Source organism: Epinephelus moara, chromosome 3 (assembly GCF_006386435.1).
Source record: "Epinephelus moara isolate mb chromosome 3, YSFRI_EMoa_1.0, whole genome shotgun sequence".
NCBI lineage: Eukaryota > Metazoa > Chordata > Actinopteri > Perciformes > Serranidae > Epinephelus > Epinephelus moara.
This window is the reverse complement of record NC_065508.1, coordinates 23,210,193-23,227,233: the sequence shown is the minus strand read 5'-3', so window position 1 is coordinate 23,227,233 and position 17,041 is coordinate 23,210,193. Positions and strand designations below refer to the sequence as shown.

Sequence of the window (17,041 nt, the reverse complement as noted above, 5' to 3'; positions counted from 1 at the left end):
GACCTAAACCAGTCTTGCTCAGTCAGGGTCCAGGAACTGGAGCACAGGGTGATTAATCACAGCAGTGGTAGTATAAAATGTCTTCAGTGAAAAGGGTCTAACTCAAGCAAGAGATGAAGCAGCTGAATCATTTTATAGCTTTATTATACACAAGAAAACAAATGCATCCAAGTCATAAAAACATACTTTTCTAAAACCTGAGCAATCTACGCATATTTTGTCATTCATACATATTTTATAGCTGCCGATGAGAGGTTGTAATGATGTCCCTTTCGACACGTGTCATTAAATGTATGAAAAACAATAGATCATGACAGTTAAAGGAATTTATTTGGCATTTTTTAATCAAAAAAGCATCTCTTTTTTACCTTTTTGTCCTCCGTAGAAAATCGTGTCTTCAGTCTAAATAGTTTTAGTTTTCAGTCATTTCAGATTTCATTAACACCAAACACTAAAAGTGGAAACATGAGTCTCAGAGCAGACAGTGACTCAGCTGTTTGGTCACAAGCATCCACTCCATTCTCAGACACACTAGCCAAAGTGCAAGATGGATAGAATTGTGGCCTTATTCACAGGACGCTGAACCTCATGCTACTTTGTCCTTAACACAACAACTCACTATGAAGTCTAAACTTGATTAATAGTCAGGACACATTCCTACACATTTTAGGCACAAACCAGGTTGTACTTATTGGCTGTCATTACCACCTTGCACCAGTCCCAATTCTGAATATGTCTTGAAAGGAAAAATCTGTTTTAGTTTGGACAGAAGACAAAAATGTAATAATCTAAATTACCTCACTACTATTCTGGTTCAGTTTCTGCGTTGCTATTTTAAGATTTGTTTGTAACAGACTTGGAAAACATGAAGAAAAAAGAAAAAATTAAGAATGACCATAAATGGCTATTAAACCCATTAGAAGAATTTCCGGCTGATCCTCTTTATCCACTTATGTGTCAACAGATCAGTGGGTGACACAGCAAAAATACTTCAACAAGGCTTACATGAGAATTAACTACCACTCTTAAAACATGAACGATTTGCAACTTATTCCAACAAAGGACTCGAGGAATGGACATCATCATCATTGGATATCAGGAATCAGGACTCACATTCAAGCAGAGTAGTTTACAGGTGGTAACAGAGTGGCCAATACTGGCTCCCAAAATATAACATGACAACAGCATGGAGAACAAGTATAGCAAAAACGAAATTGAAACACGTCTGGTGTTTATCACTGACTTGATGACACTGCAGACCAGTATCTTCTATTTACATTTATCTACATTTTATCACAAAAACATAAACAGGCTATAAAAGATGGTACTTCAGTATGATGGATAGAAAGTAACAACAAAAGGCCAACAACAAAACAAAAGATGTCCGATTCATTAAAGGGTAAGTTTGGTATTTTTCAACGTGGACCATGTTTTCCTGTGTTTCTGAGTCTGGGTGGCTAATGGGAGCAACGATTTTTTGATCCAGTACTGAGCAAGAGCTCTGCAAGTGGCAGTGACAAAACAGGCTGCTACGTAACCACTCAGGGCATGTTCCCACTAGTAGTGCAACGATGATCAATGATCAATACATAATGAAAACATCGATTCATATCATCATCTTTAAGATACACCTTTATTTTGAAATTCCCATGGTACTTCTGTCACCATTTCCATCCATGGACACCTTGTTCTTAAACATTTCACAGTGCTAGTGGCCTAGCACCACGCAGAGAATGGTAAGCAGCCAAGAAAAAGACAATGAGGATATTTACTGATATCACCTCATACTGATCGCGACTCCTGAATTGAAATCATATTGTGGCAGACCTTGGGATATCGGCATATACCATATTGTTGTTTAAAGAATCGATATAATATTGTATTGTGATCATTTACACCCCTAGTTCGAATCTTCAATCCATCCTTCCACTTTCATTCGCTTATCCAGAGCCAGGTCGTGGGGGCAGCATGTCGAGCAAAGCGCCCCAGATGTCCCTCTTCCCAGCAACGCTTTCCAGCTGCTCTGGGGGGTACCTCAAGGTGTTCCCAGGCCAGATGAGGTATGTAATTCCTCCAGCGTGTTCTGGGTCTGCCCCGGGACCTCCTACCAGTGGGATATGCCTGAAACGCCCAGGAGGCATCCTGATCAGATGCCCGAACCACCTCAACTGACCCCTTTCGGCACAAAGGAGCCGGATGGATATTTTTTCCCATAAATTGTCAGACACTTGGAATAACAATCAGAGCCCGTCAGTGGCAAATACAAGCACTTTTATTGGACTTAAACTGACGATGCGAACCTGCCCGGAGTGGTTACACTGCAGCCTGTTTCACTGTTGACATCTGCAGCTGTCTCAAGTTACACTAGACTGATTTTAAAAATTGTTGATGCCATTACTCACTTCAACACAAAAACATGGGAAAATAGGGTCCAAGCTGAAAAATACCATACCGGTACTTACCCTTTATCAAAGCTGTGGATAATCTGTCTACAGGCTTAACTACCACATTACAACCGACTTAAGACACATCCTCCCTGTCAGGGTATGTCTTCATGTAGAGCTCAACCACTGAATCCAGGTCATACCCAACATCAGCGTTCATGTTCAAAAGAGCGAGACTTTTTGATTTGAATTTGTCAGGTGTGTTCTCCATGTACATCTGGAAGCGCTTGTACGCCACATCACAGCTGTCTTCCAGAGCCAAGGTAGGCAGGATGCCGATCCGTCTAAGAACTGCGAGCATGTTTGGGAAGAACTTCACGTCAGCCAGCTGCAGTGTTTCGTGGAGACTGGAGGGCAGACTCTCCCCTTTGCCTCTTTTGCTCCATTTAACCCACCAACAGTGCAGCTCAGCGGAGAGGGTTCCTGCATTGGGGATGTCATTTTTAAACACTTGTATGCTCTCTTCCTCAGGTTCTGTTGACTTATGCGGCTCTATGACGGCAGGGAGCAGCGACAGACATCTCAGAGCCTTCAGGTGGTCCTCACAGAAGAGTTCATTCACTTCATTGATTATGTGCTGCACCACTGGAACAGACAGGTGATCCTTGTAGTGAATTTCTGGCCGAATGGCTCGACATTCTGACTGGTACTTTCTCAAGAATGACCGAGGAATCTTTACTGGGATCTCCATCGCAGCAGCTAGATTAACGGCCTCATCATTCCAGAACTCATGATACACATCAATGTTGTCAGACACCTCCTTCAGAGAGTGCAACACAGCTTTTGAACTGGCTGCAGCAAAGTGGGCATCTGCTCCCGTCCCTTGCAGGTTCTTCCCAAATGCTTGTGTAAGTGTCAGAGCGTTTTTCAGCACCACCAGCGCCATGACAAACTCAAAATCAGCCAGTGCTTTTGAAATCTCTAAGGCAGTGTGTGTGACTTGGTCGTTCCACCTCATGTCCTCGTTGTCATGAACACTGTCCACACAGAGCAGCAACGCCTCTAGGATTTCCACTGCCACCTCAAACGCATCTTGCCGTCTGGTCCAGCTGGTTCCACAAATCTCCTTCAGTTCCTTGGCCTTCTCCTCTCTGTCCGCATAGAAAATCGAAATGGCGTGCTCCAACTCCAACTGCAGCAAAGGGGACTGACTGAAGAATGACTCAATCTTCTTAAAGGTAGACAAAACAAGCTGAACCCCTGACAACGCCATACCATTTGCCAGTGAGAGGTTCAACGCATGAGTAGATCTTAGCATCAGCACCGCCATCGGGTACCTCTCCATCAGTTTGGCAGCAAATGTTTTCATTTTACTAAAATGTGTCCCAGAGCAGGAGTGGGCTTGACCTCTACACTGTTCCATATCCAAGCCCCATTTTTCAGTCATTTCAGACAGCATTTTCTCTGCAAAGTCAGCTCTGTCTCCTTCAAAGGATAAGAATCCAACAAACCTCTCCCGCTGGTAGTTAGACTGGTCCACATAACGGAGAAACACGGGGAGGTACCATTCTCCTGAGATCTTCACCAAATCATCAGTAAGTAATGAGAAACAGCCATTTTGTTTAACTTCCTCCAACACCTTACTGCGGATGTATCTCTCGCACACCTCGATCAACTGATTCAGCTGAGCTGATGAGCAGCACACCTGATTCACATCGTACCTCTTCTTAAGGGCTTCATCTCCACAATTCATGCGATATTCTAACAGAGACTGAAAGTTGCTCGACACAAGGCCATCCTGTTTATTATCACCAGGCCCTGTCAGAGGAATGTTTTGCTCTCCCAGCAGTACAACAACTTCAAATAATGACTTAAGATACTCTTTGTCTTCCTCCTCCTGGGGGAGTGTCTTGACATCTTCTTTAGCTGTCTTTTTGATTTCTAAAAAGGAACAGAGAAACAGTTGCACGTTTATCAAGTGATTAATGTGGGAGTCATTACTTTCCTTTTCGAGTAATAAATGCGTGTGTTGATATTTTGACCTACTTTTTCTCCCCTTACTGCTCGTTTCATCCTCTTTGGTCTACAAAAATTGTCAAAGTAAAAAGGCGTTTACATAAAAACTACATTAATCAAATTATAGAAAATATTTTCCCCATTTTCATGAATGAAGATTTCTTTTACCCACCGTCTCTTTGCTGCGCTTCACTTGCCCGTTTTGAGGTTGACCTGTTACATCGAAGATAGTTGGCACTGCATCATCCTTCAGTACTGTACTCTGAGCGTCCTGAAACAAAGACAAGCCAGAAAAGTTCAAAATAGTAAATATAAAGACTAAGGACAGTATAAAGATATATAATATGAAGACAGTAAATAGAAAGACTGAATAAAAACTATTTCTTATGTTGAACTTATCTCAAAACCTTATTTATCTACATATTCACTTAGCACTACACAATATATTGTATTAACTAAATAATCTGTGAAATAATATGCAGGGCTGGGTTAAGCCCTTTTCACATTTTACTTGAAGATTGGCAAAAAAGCACTGCAAAGTCAAGGGCAGGGGCAAACTGAGGCACCAGAGCCACATGCGGATCTTTAGCCCCTCTCCAGTGGCCCCCAGTGGCTTTGACCGAAAATCATATGGAAATAATGCTGCATTCCAGGCAAGTCTCTGAGTCTGTAAGTCACCACTTCAAGTCACGACTCAAGACTTCATAGCGTTCCAGGCAAGTCATGCCAAACTGTCAAACCAACATGGTGGACCGTGCGGGGTTTGTTTGTTTACGATCACTTCTATCGGCAAAGGTGCCATTTCCTTGCCCTTGAGCGAAACGGAGGAGGAGAAACGGTCCATAAGGTCACAGATGCTATTATACTTACGTTATGTTATCTGTGTGTTTGGAAACGTATTTTGTATTGATTTATTCTTGCATTGGAAACTAGCTGTTAGAGCGGCTGCCAATAATGCATTAACATTAGCAGACTAAACATTAACTTTAGAGCAATGCCTTGCTATAATACTCCATGGGGGCTGCAGTTGTTGTTTAGAGGGCTGTGTGACATCAGAGAGCATAACTAGGAGAACATCGATCTGGTACGAGTTCACAAGTAGTAAGTTACGGGTTTGACTGCCCTTCCGGTGCACTTTCACAGGTAGAAGTTTGTAAAAACTCGGGTTACGGGTTGCCTGGAACACGCCATAAAATCACAGTAATTTTTTTTTTTTTTTACAGTTTAATTAATTGATTGCTGTAGGCCTAAAGTGATTCTTACATTCTTCAACTGTAAAAATGCGTAGTCTACACACCAATTTAAAAAAATGTTTTAACATTTCATCGACTAAAGTGTGCGTCATACGTCTGTGGCCTGTCAGCTCTTCCTCTAAAAACATCACTAGTGATGCCTACAGTAGTCTTGAATCTTCCTAGTTAGGCTAGCTGTGGATTCCAAATCTAATAAGGGAAAAGCCTCAGGAGAAAATAGAGAATTAAATAGTGTGTAGACAAGTTTGTTTGCTTTCATCTGCAACGCTGCAAGGTTTAAGTACCAAATAATCAAACATAGCCCACTGCACAATAGCCACCTTTTGCTAAAACAAATTAACAAATGCTCACTTAGCTCTATTAGTAATGTTGATTGGCTAAATTCGATTTGAAAGGCTGTGTTACTTTTATTAAGAGGCTCAAATTGGCCAAATATGGCTCTTTTGAAAGTAAAAGTTGCCAACCCTTGGTCTAGGGTCACATTGCCGTCTGCAATGTGGTACTACATTATGTACTTTAAAAACATTACTTACACTATCAACCGATGCTGTTTCAAAATGTTTTCCACACACTCGGTAGTATCTGTACAACTGGTCTGGTGATTTGTCTATGAGCTCTGGCCTCTGGCATTTTTCAACCCACTTCTTGGACCTGAAAGGAGATGGTACACCAAAATGAGAACAAGTTTTAAAGTCAATAGAAGTTATGAGTTGGAGGTTTTTCCAATCTTTAATTACTAGTTACACTGTCTGAGAATATGGTGATAAACAATACATACAAAAAAGAAAAGTGTATTAATCAATCTTATAAATGAGTGGCTGGTGACACCTGTCTATGTTGTGGCTTAGTGGGGCAATGGTGTATAAATAGCATGATCTGTTATAAAACACACCTCCTGCTGACTGTTAAACAATTTGTAATGCAGCACAGTAGTTCAAATGGATTAGCAATTAAGTGACCCTCGTTTGATTCACAAATGCATGTTTCTGAAGATGCAGTGGCTACGCAACGGTTGAATGGATACAGGTGTTCATGGTGCTAGGTACATACATCAACACGTGAAGTCACTAAAGCAGCAAAGTAACGTTAGCACGTGAAGAAGACAATACACCAATACTTTGCACTGGGAATAACATTAACGGCATGTCTTGACTTGTCGTAGCAGAGAAAGCACAGGTGAAACTAATTTCGCACGCAGTATTCAAAGTTACAGGACCCTGGAGCTAGCTTGTCTGCTCGGGGTAGCTCGAGAGCTTCCTGTTTGCTTTAGCATCTGTATTAGCATTAGTTACCTTTCTGGATCTTGCGGAAACCTGAAGAGTGGCTGCGGGCCGGATTTGCCACTCGCACAGTTCGGAACAGCGCAGTGATTCTGCATTATAATTTTATTTTTGTATCATATACTCGTTTTCCGCGGTGAAATCCTTTTGAGGATAGCCAGCTGTGTTGCTAACGCTTGTTAGCTGTCAAGTAACGGTCAACACCAGGGTAACTTCCGGTGTTCGCTTTCAAAATAAAAATACATCGTGTTTGAGTAGCTAACATATATCTCTTTCTGTATGTGTACTGTATGTTTTATTTTTTATAAGCGAAAACACTTGTTTCCAAAGGCCACCGACAAACGATATCGTGCATGCTTCTTGTTTTAGATTGTGATTTAGATTTTATTTTGAAGGTTAATTCGCTTGCATTCGCAGTTTTGTGAAACGTGATGTGTTTAACAACGTGCATCAAAGCGCGCGCTTCGCTTCTTTCCCATAATCCTTTGCAGTCTTTTCAAAGCCCAATGGTTGGAAACATGCCATGACATATTTCAGTTCTTGAAGTTAACCTCAGTTCATAAATAATGATACACTTACCTGTGACTACAAATTTTAAGAAAAGACATTTATAATAAGTCTATTGTTTATTCCTACAAAAATGTATCCTCAGAAGTGTAACTTTACAAACCAAAGGCCATAATAAACTGTATATGGCATGTGATGAATAAGGTGATGTGATCTCATCTGGATACAAGCAGTGTTGGAAATGTTTTGAAATGTAATAGGTTACAGATCAGAAGTTACCCTGTTAAAATGTACTAGGTAATGTAACTATTAATTACCTCATTAAAGTAATGCAAGTTATTACATTTGATTACTTTTCAGACAACTGTTTAAACTGGGCAATAAAGCTGAGAAATGTCTGGAAAAAGGCTATGCCAAAAGAAGACATTCCTTCATGGTGAATGAATGTTATACTCTACTTAACATTTCACTGTACAAATTATAGTTGAATGTAACCCTTTTGTAATCACCAACATTTTGATTAGTAACTGTATTTAATTATACATGTTTTCTCAGTGATTGTAACTGATTATAGCTACATTTATTATGTAATTTAATTACTGCAACTAGTTACATGCCGTCTAAATAGTTGCTCCTCAACACTGGATACAAGAGACACTTGTTTTTCATCTATGAGTTGTGTGCTAAGATAAGATAAGATAAAATTTTATTAATCCCACACTTAGGAAATTCACATGTCACAGCAGCTCAAAGCACAGACAGAAAAAAAGAGGGTGACAATGTTGCTTGAGTAGAAGAAAATTAAAGATTAAGAAATATAAAATGTGTATACAGTATATATATATATATATATATGCAGATATGCAGTCAGCACTTTTTATCCATATATATGGATAAAAAGTGCTGACTGCATATCTGTCGGGATTCTTAAACCATCTACACCAGTGGTTCCCAACTAATGGGTCGCGGTCCAAAAGTGAGTCGTGGGCCCATTCTGCCTCGCAAACTTTATTTGTACAGTCAAATTTTGAAGTGCCATTTTCTGCTGTAGAGTGAGTGACTAACCAACAGCTACATGACAGAGACAGAAAACTAGCTCGACAACATGGCCAAATGCAAGCATGATGCTGCATGCATTAATCTGTGGGACCTCAAACTAATGACTAAGGAGAAATTTGGACCCTGTGGCTGGACCAGTTGGGAGCCACTGGGCTATAATATCATAGTAGATGGGCCTTATATGTGCCTTTAGTTTCTTTCTTTTGTCTTTTTTTATTATGCTCTTAACCCCCCAGGCATGTTTTTTTTTTTTAATTTTGCACTGTGGTTATTCTTACTGTCAAAATGAGTGACATACAATTTGATCAGTAAAGTTTTATTTAAAAAAAAATGACACACACGCTTTTCTTTGTATTATTATTATTATTATTAATAATAATAGTAGTAGTAGTATTAAAACATGCAATTGCATTTGCCTACTTGTGCAGAAAAATATTATGTAATATATTATTATTATTATATATTCCTTGTGCTGACCTTATAAAACAGTGAGTGTAGTTCATTTCTACACTCTATTTACATTATAGCAACATGATGTAAATATGCACTGTTTCCTGAAAATACTTGTTTTTGTTTTGTTGTCCCTGATGATGATTTGTGGTTTGTTTTCCACTCACAGAAGCTGTCAGGGCCGTCATGCATGGGGCGTGTGTGTAGAAACTGTTTGCATGGACCGGTATCAGAGGAATCCTATTTGGTTTCAAACATTCAAACAAGAAGGCATGAAAACTTGTGACATGAAAGAAATGACGTCGTCTTCTCCAGTTCTCGTTTTCAGATTCGAGGCATCCTATTGGTTGATTTCGTTCTCTCACGATACTACAGTAACCAATTGCAGCGCAGCAGCGCCAAGTCAAATCGAATATTTTTCCGCAGAGAGGCAAACGGCGTAAACTGCTCTGGAGTTGTGCTTTCTCCTCCTGTTGTAACTCACAACAAAGGACCACAGCAGGGTGAGTTAACTTTTATTTTTAACTTTGATTAAATAAAGATAAAGACAAAGCCAGCACACTAGCTGACATTTTGCTAACGGCTAACGTCCCGCTGACATTAACGTTTTATCGCGTTTATCGTCATGTAAGCTAACGTTAAGTTGTGTGTACAAAGTTCACACGAAACTAGATAAAGAGTATATGACGTTCTCTCAAAATGTAAAAGGAAAAACGCATGAAAACTGCTAATACTTAGTGAAATGTTGTCACAAAGTTTTGACAGTTTACCCCCAGCATGCTAGATGATGCAAGCTAACGCTAATGACCCAGGTTAGCTACTAACGTTACAACCTAACGTAATTACTTTGTTCCAGAAATACCCATTACTCTGACGTGGTCGAGGCTTCACCATGGAAAACGTCGCCGTTTCAAGACGAAACCACACCTATAAGAAAGTAAGTTACCATCACTGAATATCATGTGAACTACATTCATTGTTTTAGCCCACGCTCCACCTACATAATGCTCTTCTTGTTTTAGGGAAACAAGGAAAATGCTCAGCCTGTTCATGGAAGCAAGTCTTTAATCAGAAGAGACAAACCGTCTGTTACTCCCTTCCAACTGACAAACAAGAAAGAGGAAATCTTGGCAGTAAACGGCCCCCTTAAAGCCAAGGCAGACACAAAGTCAGCGTCTGTTGAGGTTCTGAAAAAGACTGTGCAGAAAGATGGAAAGGGAGCCACTGCTGCTGCTAATGTCAAACAACAACAAACACACAGCCGAGCCTTCCTCACCGAACAGGCTGTGAGGCACAAAAAAATAGTTGCTGAAGCTCCAAAGCCCCCAGCCCCTGTGCCATCATCAAAATCAGCTCTCGGCATGTACAAAGGCAAGATTGTCCAGTCAAAAATTGGGTCAATTTGGAAGTCAGCTAGCACCACTGCCTTGGCAGATCCCAAGCCTGCAGCAGCTAAAACAGAGCGCCCAAGGGTTGGAAATGCAACCAAACGCAGGTCCAAATCTGTCGCTGACCTTCCCAGGCATGTCGCACAAAAACCTGTGCCGACAAGGTCCAAGTCAGTGTCGGATAGATCTGCGCAGGTGTCCAAGCCTACTGTCACCAGCCGCCCTCCTGCTAGGTTCTACTCTGCTCGCCCTCCTGCCAGAACCGTCCCAGCAACACTAGCCAGTACCAGCTCCAGAAACGCTAAAGTGGATCCCACCAAGAGAAGTGGGACTCAAGACTCAAAGCCAAAGACTACTGCGACAGAAAAGGTCAACAAACCTGTCTCAAGTGCCAGCAGTCAGTACAGATATACAGTGGAGACTGCAGAGGAAAGAAGGTGAGACTTTTTCCTTCACACATTTGCCTTGGTGTTACTGTACGTCAGAAATGCTTAAAAAATGTTTTTGTGTTCCCTCTGCAGAGCGAAACTGGCCGAGTGGATGGCCTCCAAGGGCAAAACTTTCAAGAGACCAGCCATGACAACAGAACCCGCTAAAACCAAAGCCTCTGCAAAACCTGAAGCTGATCTCAAACCACAGCCTTGTGTTGAGCCGCAGCCGCCTACACAGCGCAACCCTGAACCTGAACCCAGACTGGAAGCACACATGCCAGACTCTGTCACCGTTTACTGTGCAGAGTTACCAACATGCAGCCAAACTCCAGGGATCATGAACACCACTCTGGACCTGCTGGAAAACTCTGATGCAGATCCGCTTGTTGAGCCACAGGACAGTGTGGATGATGTAAGGAAGCAGGCACCGTTTCTAGTAATTTTGTTTTCGCTGCATCAAAAATCTTGCCTTCTGCACTGATAAACCGTGTTTATTTGTTTCATTGTGACAGATCGTCGTGAACCTGTGTGATGCTTTAGAGGCCATGGCAACACCCTCTAGATGTGATGATGGTAAGTTCACTAGTGGCTGTCGACTTTGGTATTCATCTACTCAGATAACTGGCATCTCTGGCTTAAACATGAATAATAGACAATATAACTGCAGTCGTTTAATGCACTGTAATGACACATCTCACACCAACACCCTCTTTATTTCCATTAGAACTTTCCCAGGCGACAGATGTGTGCAGTGATGTTGAAATGGAGGACAACAAACCGAAGGATGAATGTGAAGAAGAGGAGCTGAAGAAGGAAGTGCCTGAGGATGTTAGCGAGCAGCCAAAGGTTGAGCAAGTGAAGGATGAAGAAGAAGAAAGTGTTGACAATGTGGAGACAGATGATGATGATGATGAGGAGGTGGAAAGTGATGATGATGAGGGTGTAATGAAGACCACGCCACAGATGGAGAATGCTTCAGTAATAAAGTACAGTGTGAAGACTACTCCATACCTGCAGAGGTGAGTCCATATTTTTTTTTTCTTTAACCTTGAATTAATTTACAATTAAGTACTTTTTTTGACACTTGTAATATTGTGGTTTTTTTCCCCTTCAAACAGTGTGAAGAAGACGATCGAAGATGAGGTCAGCACAAGCACATCCCGGAAAAAGAGCAACATCAAAGACCTGAAGTTTCTGACCCCGGTGCGCCGCTCCAGCCGCATCCATCGCAAATCCTCCCGCCTGCCCGCGATGCTGGTCGATCATGATCCCTGTGTGTCGTCACTGGCCGAGCTGGTGAAGCTGGACGACGACGCGAACGCCTACATCTACAGGAAAAATGAGGCACTTCTGGAAGATTTGCCAGACCAGCCCAGCCAGTGAGGAGCTCTGTAAATGTGTTTAAAAAAAAATCCTACATGTATGGGACTGGAACTAATGGACACTTTATACTGATACTCTTAAATGGTTTTTATTAATCTGAATGTGTCTGAATGAAGACTTTTACTGTTGTTTTATTGTACTGGGAGGGACTTTCCCTTAACACTGTTCATATTAAGTTGACATGTATTGCCAAACGCACTACAATAAAATAATTTTGCCTTATGCTTTAATTTGAGACTTGAATGCATCTGTATCATACAGACTACATTGCTGACTACAACTTTGCTACTTTTACTACATTAATTTGCATTTGTTTCAAATTTGTCATTACTAAAAGTTAAAGAGGTAGGCTGCTCACGGCTGAAAATGTCTGGCCTATCAACATTTTCTGGTTTTAAGATCCAGCCCAATTGAATTTGTAATTTAATAACCCTGTGCTGGGCCATAGTTGTATGACACACATTTTTGTTGACGAAATGTTATTTAATTTGGTGTATAGGCTACACAGGGAGCTACTGGAGAGAGGCTAAGGAGGAGCATGAGGCTGCATGTTGCCTTCCCCTGGTTTAGATCGTCATAAAGTTCCCACATCAATTATCTCAATTTATTTTGTGAAGCTGTGCAAGAGGGAAATAAAAGACAAACCACTATTAACTCACGTTTAATCCCACTTTAATTGACCACATAGTAAAAACCCAAAGCGCTCTTGAATGAACACTGCTTTCTTTTAACTCTTCATGGCAAATCGCGCCTCCTGACATCAGACTGGACGTTTTCACACCAGCTCCCTCTGATCCCAGATGAGACATTTCATTATGACAAAATAAAAAAAAGAAAAAAGAAAATCATCCACAAAAAAAAAATCTCTTTGATGCAATTTTCTTCCACCAAACAAAAAGTATAAAAAGTACTCTTTTCCCACTCATCTGCAGACCACAGGGGAAGGCGTTCAGTGCTGTGTGCTAAAAGGCTGTTTCCACCGCCATCTGAAGATTTTATGTCCTCGAAAGTCCCCGGTTGTCCAGATCTTTGACCTGAAATACGGAACAAAAAAGACTTGGTTAGAAAGGTCAACTTTGATTCACACAAAAGAATAAGCTGCATAACTTTGTGATTTCCTAAATGTCTCCAGAGAGAGATGGTGTCAGATCTAAACTTGACCAGCAAACCAATTTGGGATTCCCAAATGTGATGATGCTGTGTCAAAACACAGGGTAAGGAGGAAACGTTAGTGGCTTTACCTTGTATATCCTAACCAGCCAGTGCTCTGTTGTGTAGGCCTCCTCCAGCACATCCAGCTCAAAGTCTTTGTTCCCAATCTCAGCATTCCTCACTCTGTCATAACCAGGTGGGCGCTCTGCAAAAAGGGTCAGTGAGTCCATCAGAACGACAGTACAAGACTTGTTTCATATTAATAATGAGGACAAGCATGAATATTTATGCATTACTCCTGCATTACTTATTTATATCTTGTCTCATGACAGTGCAGTTGTCTTTTTTGCACTGGGCATCCATCTTCACAGTCTGGCTCCATGGCTTTTGCCAACAGCTTTAAAAGTATCATTTAAATGAAAGCGCTACACCATTAATCATCCTAAACTAAACAGTCCTTTCAAAAACGCTTATATTCACAATCTGCATCTGATAGCAAGGTAAAGGTGCATGATGAAAAACAGATCACACTAGGCTGCAGAGTTACTCACTGGCCTCTGTGTAGACCTGGCCGAAGCGGTAGTAGCACATCTTGTACATGAGGCAGTTGAGCAGTACAGGGGAGCCCTCGCGGTCCACTCTGAACTCTCCGGTGGGAGTGTAGTAGTCGTGCTCCTTGATGTGTTTGCCCGTGTCCGTGCTTCCGCCAATACGGACCATCCACAGAAACTTGTTGATGTCTGAGGGAGACAGAAAGACCAGTTAGAGAGGTGGTAAAATGCCCTTTAAAAGATTTTTTGCTTCACTTTGCTGTGACATTCAATGACAAACATGAAAATGAGAATAAATATGCCATTACAGAATGCAAGCAAATGAAAATGCTGTTTTAGATGTATTAGACGCATATCTTTGGCCAGATGGAATGTGACTGCATTTGTTGTTTCAGTCTATTTAAAAGCTGGATGGATGAGGTGATACCCTGTACAGTGTCGCTGATATAGATGTCAGAGTTGGTGCTGGATAAGGACAGAATTCAGCGAGGTAATGTTTTTAGATGGCTGAACATGTTAGCTGTGTTGCTTTGCAGCGCTAACAAGTCCCATGCACCCTCTGCACATGATTTATTGTCGCTTAACATTAACAGATGATGATCCGTTTGAGGGGACTAGCTCTTCCTTTTCTGCTCCGGACATTTGTTTTGCATTTTATCCGTCTGCCCTCTGTTGTATATTATTCTTCCACTCTGGACTGCAGCTGCAACATTCAGGGATGTTTTTCACAGGCTGTCACTGCAGGGTTCATGTGCTGCAGCATGGTAGCTCCCCAAAAAAGGAGGCTAGCTGTTACTCTAGGAAGTGCCTGACTTGATATGCAGCCGAGTTTATGAGCAGAGCACGTGTTTTAAAGGTCAATAGCGCACTCTATCATTTCAAATGTGATCAAGATTAGTACTCTATTAACTGTGCAGTTCAACTTTGCAAACAGACCATCAAACCAAAGCTCTATTAAATCCAGCTCCATAAAACTTACACCTAAAGTACCAATGTGTCTGTCGATGTGCATTTTTATGTCAAGCTGCTTTAAAAGCCACAGTGTTGCGAGTACTGCACTGACAGAGCTACTGATACTTGGGACGTACCGTCTGAAGAGTAGCCCGTCAGTCCTCCGAAGATGACCAGGACATAACTGACATCCAGCTCCCTCATAATCTCATAGGCCCTCTCTTCTGTGGATGCCATGGCCTACGGAACAAACAGCCCAGTCAACACAGCAGCACTTTAGAAACACAATTATCCTGAAAAGGGATGCACGATAATATCGGCATGTCATCGGTATTGGTTGTTACATATTGTTACATATCAGCATATCGGCAAAAAATCCAACATTGTGCATCCCTAACGCTTAACCAGCTCACCTGTCCAACTCTGGAGATGTGCGTGTTGTTCCACGTGTTGTTGTCCACTAGAATTGTTCGATTAGCCATTGCAGTTATCTGATAGCCATAATCCCACCACGACATGACTTTGGCATCCTGCAAAGACAAAATAAAACTCGAATCATTGAAAGGAAGCCCTACGATGGTGCGTGACTCACAACAACAATCAATAAGCCTATTAAGAGCTCTCAACTGATTTAAGTATTTTTTATTTCTTCTTATGACTGACCTCAGGAGTGTTGTGGCGGAGCCAGTAGTACGCCTCTCTGAAGTCATCGAAGATGATGCGGCTGCCGTCACCTCCACGGGCTGACAAGACAATTGAGGGAGAGGAGTAGGCTTCGCTGGTCACCCAGGTAGAGTGGAAGGTGTATGTAATGAGGAAGAAGGCCATGACCAGAATCATCCCACTGGCAACCTGGTAAGAATGTGCAACACAGGAAGTTGTCAGGTTTTACCTTTCTGTCCTTGGGGCCATTAATGTGCTTTTATTTTGACAACTAAAACAAAAGATGCTTTGGAAAAAAAACATTAGTATCCTTCCCTGAAGAATGTAATGGCATTTTATTAGATAGAGAATACACATCTGCACAAGCGAGAACTTTAATAAATGCACCAATGTCACAATGTAAAAAAGTCCTGTATTTAAAATTCTAAAAGTACAGAAGTAATCTCAACATAATTTACTTAAAGTATCAGAATAAAAGTACATGATCTACAGAAAAGTAGCTCCTGTGACTGACACACTATATGTAACATTATAGTACTAGTACTAGTACTGGCAGGAGTGTATTTAGGTCTAGCTAAGTAGTGACATCTCAATAGTGTTTCATTATCATGCCTCCTGCTGGTACAGACTGTAGATGGCACCACCCTCTAGAGAGTCACAACTATGCAATGACAATAAAGGCTTTCTAGTTCTAGTTCTCTGCCATGGCTATAATTCAGTCTGAACCTGTCTCTCAGGCCTCCTACCTCATTTTTGATGGGGTAGGTGGAGTCCTGCTGCTTCTTGCTCTTCTTGTCTGGCCGGCTGACATCCAGGTTCTTCATGTAAGTGGTAAGCACCTGGGACACACCGATGCCTGACAGGATGCACATGACTGGAGCCAGAACCAACATCAGACGCACCTGAAAAGGCAACAAACAAACAAACAACATTTTTGTCTCTATTAGGGGGGGCAGCGGATGTTTAGGAGGAGATAACAGGTCAACAGTATATGCCACAGAGAAGTGGTATGCATCATCTGAAAGCTGGGAACCTGAAGCCTTATTGGAGATGTAGCACGACTCTGTGTGTCAAGTTTGTCTAGTCATAAATCTGTATTGAACATTTTGTCCTGGTTAGATGCCTATTCAGTCTTTTAAAGTTTAGAGTATATAGATGTTTAGAGTGTTATGATGGAAGTATATGATGGACATTCCCATGCTCAATTGACCTTTCGCTAAGCCCTGCCCCTTTGTGATGGTCTAACAAGCTGTCAGAGTAAGCACGTAGCCCACACTGTAACTAACTGCACTCTCTGAAGAAATATTACAATATTTGTGGAAAATTCCAGAGAGAAGCAGACAGAGGGGTCCACAGTCTGTGTTTGAAGGATATATCCAGGATGTCAAACTGACTCAGCAGTAGTCTCGCCACCAGACAATCAGAGATCACTGGCTTCTGATAGTCTGGGGACACTCCTTTCTAAAGTGTGTTTAACACACCGGCAAAAACGGCCGGCAACAAAGCAACGCCTCTTGCATTTTTGAAAAGGACACGCCCTCCCGGAAATGTGCGCTCCCCCTTTTCTCGTCCG

General features: G+C 41.6%; 3 protein-coding genes across 4 annotated transcripts in view; 1 reads left to right on the top strand and 2 right to left on the bottom strand.

Moving 5' to 3' along the window:
• Window positions 1–126: 126 nt before the first annotated feature.
• Window positions 127–7,126, bottom strand: thap12a (THAP domain containing 12a). Its single transcript, XM_050038771.1, has 5 exons — window positions 6,946–7,126; window positions 6,187–6,304; window positions 4,573–4,671; window positions 4,431–4,467; window positions 127–4,325 (listed from the first exon to the last, which is right to left on the bottom strand). Exons 1-5 carry the CDS (start codon window positions 7,029–7,031, stop codon window positions 2,521–2,523), a joined length of 2,145 nt encoding a protein of 714 aa, XP_049894728.1. The 5' UTR covers window positions 7,032–7,126; the 3' UTR covers window positions 127–2,520.
• Window positions 7,127–9,325: 2,199 nt separating this feature from the next.
• si:ch211-266i6.3 (cytoskeleton-associated protein 2) lies at window positions 9,326–12,996 on the top strand. The gene is made up of 7 exons (XM_050038809.1): window positions 9,326–9,452; window positions 9,806–9,886; window positions 9,972–10,774; window positions 10,859–11,180; window positions 11,281–11,341; window positions 11,493–11,787; window positions 11,887–12,996. Exons 2-7 carry the CDS (start codon window positions 9,842–9,844, stop codon window positions 12,149–12,151), a joined length of 1,791 nt encoding a protein of 596 aa, XP_049894766.1. The 5' UTR covers window positions 9,326–9,452; window positions 9,806–9,841; the 3' UTR covers window positions 12,152–12,996.
• Window positions 12,807–17,041, bottom strand: part of stt3a (STT3 oligosaccharyltransferase complex catalytic subunit A) — a 10,675-nt gene continuing 6,440 nt past the window's right edge. For both annotated transcript variants that reach the window (XM_050038781.1, XM_050038789.1), the window contains exons 12-18: window positions 16,215–16,370; window positions 15,469–15,657; window positions 15,219–15,335; window positions 14,943–15,045; window positions 13,855–14,043; window positions 13,393–13,508; window positions 12,807–13,185 (exon numbers count right to left, since the gene is read on the bottom strand). In XM_050038781.1, the coding sequence (XP_049894738.1) occupies window positions 13,147–13,185; window positions 13,393–13,508; window positions 13,855–14,043; window positions 14,943–15,045; window positions 15,219–15,335; window positions 15,469–15,657; window positions 16,215–16,370 (909 nt within the window). In that variant the 3' untranslated portion in view covers window positions 12,807–13,146. The remainder of the gene's footprint in view (window positions 13,186–13,392; window positions 13,509–13,854; window positions 14,044–14,942; window positions 15,046–15,218; window positions 15,336–15,468; window positions 15,658–16,214; window positions 16,371–17,041) is intronic.

Coding starts and splice junctions, on each gene's coding strand:
- si:ch211-266i6.3 (XM_050038809.1), top strand. CDS start 9,842: ATGGAAAACGTCGCCGTTTCAAGACGAAACCACACCTATAAGAAA. Junction 11,342..11,492: donor ACCCTCTAGATGTGATGATG/GTAAGTTCACTA, acceptor TATTTCCATTAG/AACTTTCCCAGGCGACAGAT. Junction 11,788..11,886: donor ACTACTCCATACCTGCAGAG/GTGAGTCCATAT, acceptor CCCTTCAAACAG/TGTGAAGAAGACGATCGAAG.
- thap12a (XM_050038771.1), bottom strand. CDS start 7,031: ATGCAGAATCACTGCGCTGTTCCGAACTGTGCGAGTGGCAAATCCGGC. Junction 4,468..4,572: donor TGAAGCGCAGCAAAGAGACG/GTGGGTAAAAGA, acceptor CAATTTTTGTAG/ACCAAAGAGGATGAAACGAG. Junction 4,326..4,430: donor GAGCAGTAAGGGGAGAAAAA/GTAGGTCAAAAT, acceptor GTTCCTTTTTAG/AAATCAAAAAGACAGCTAAA.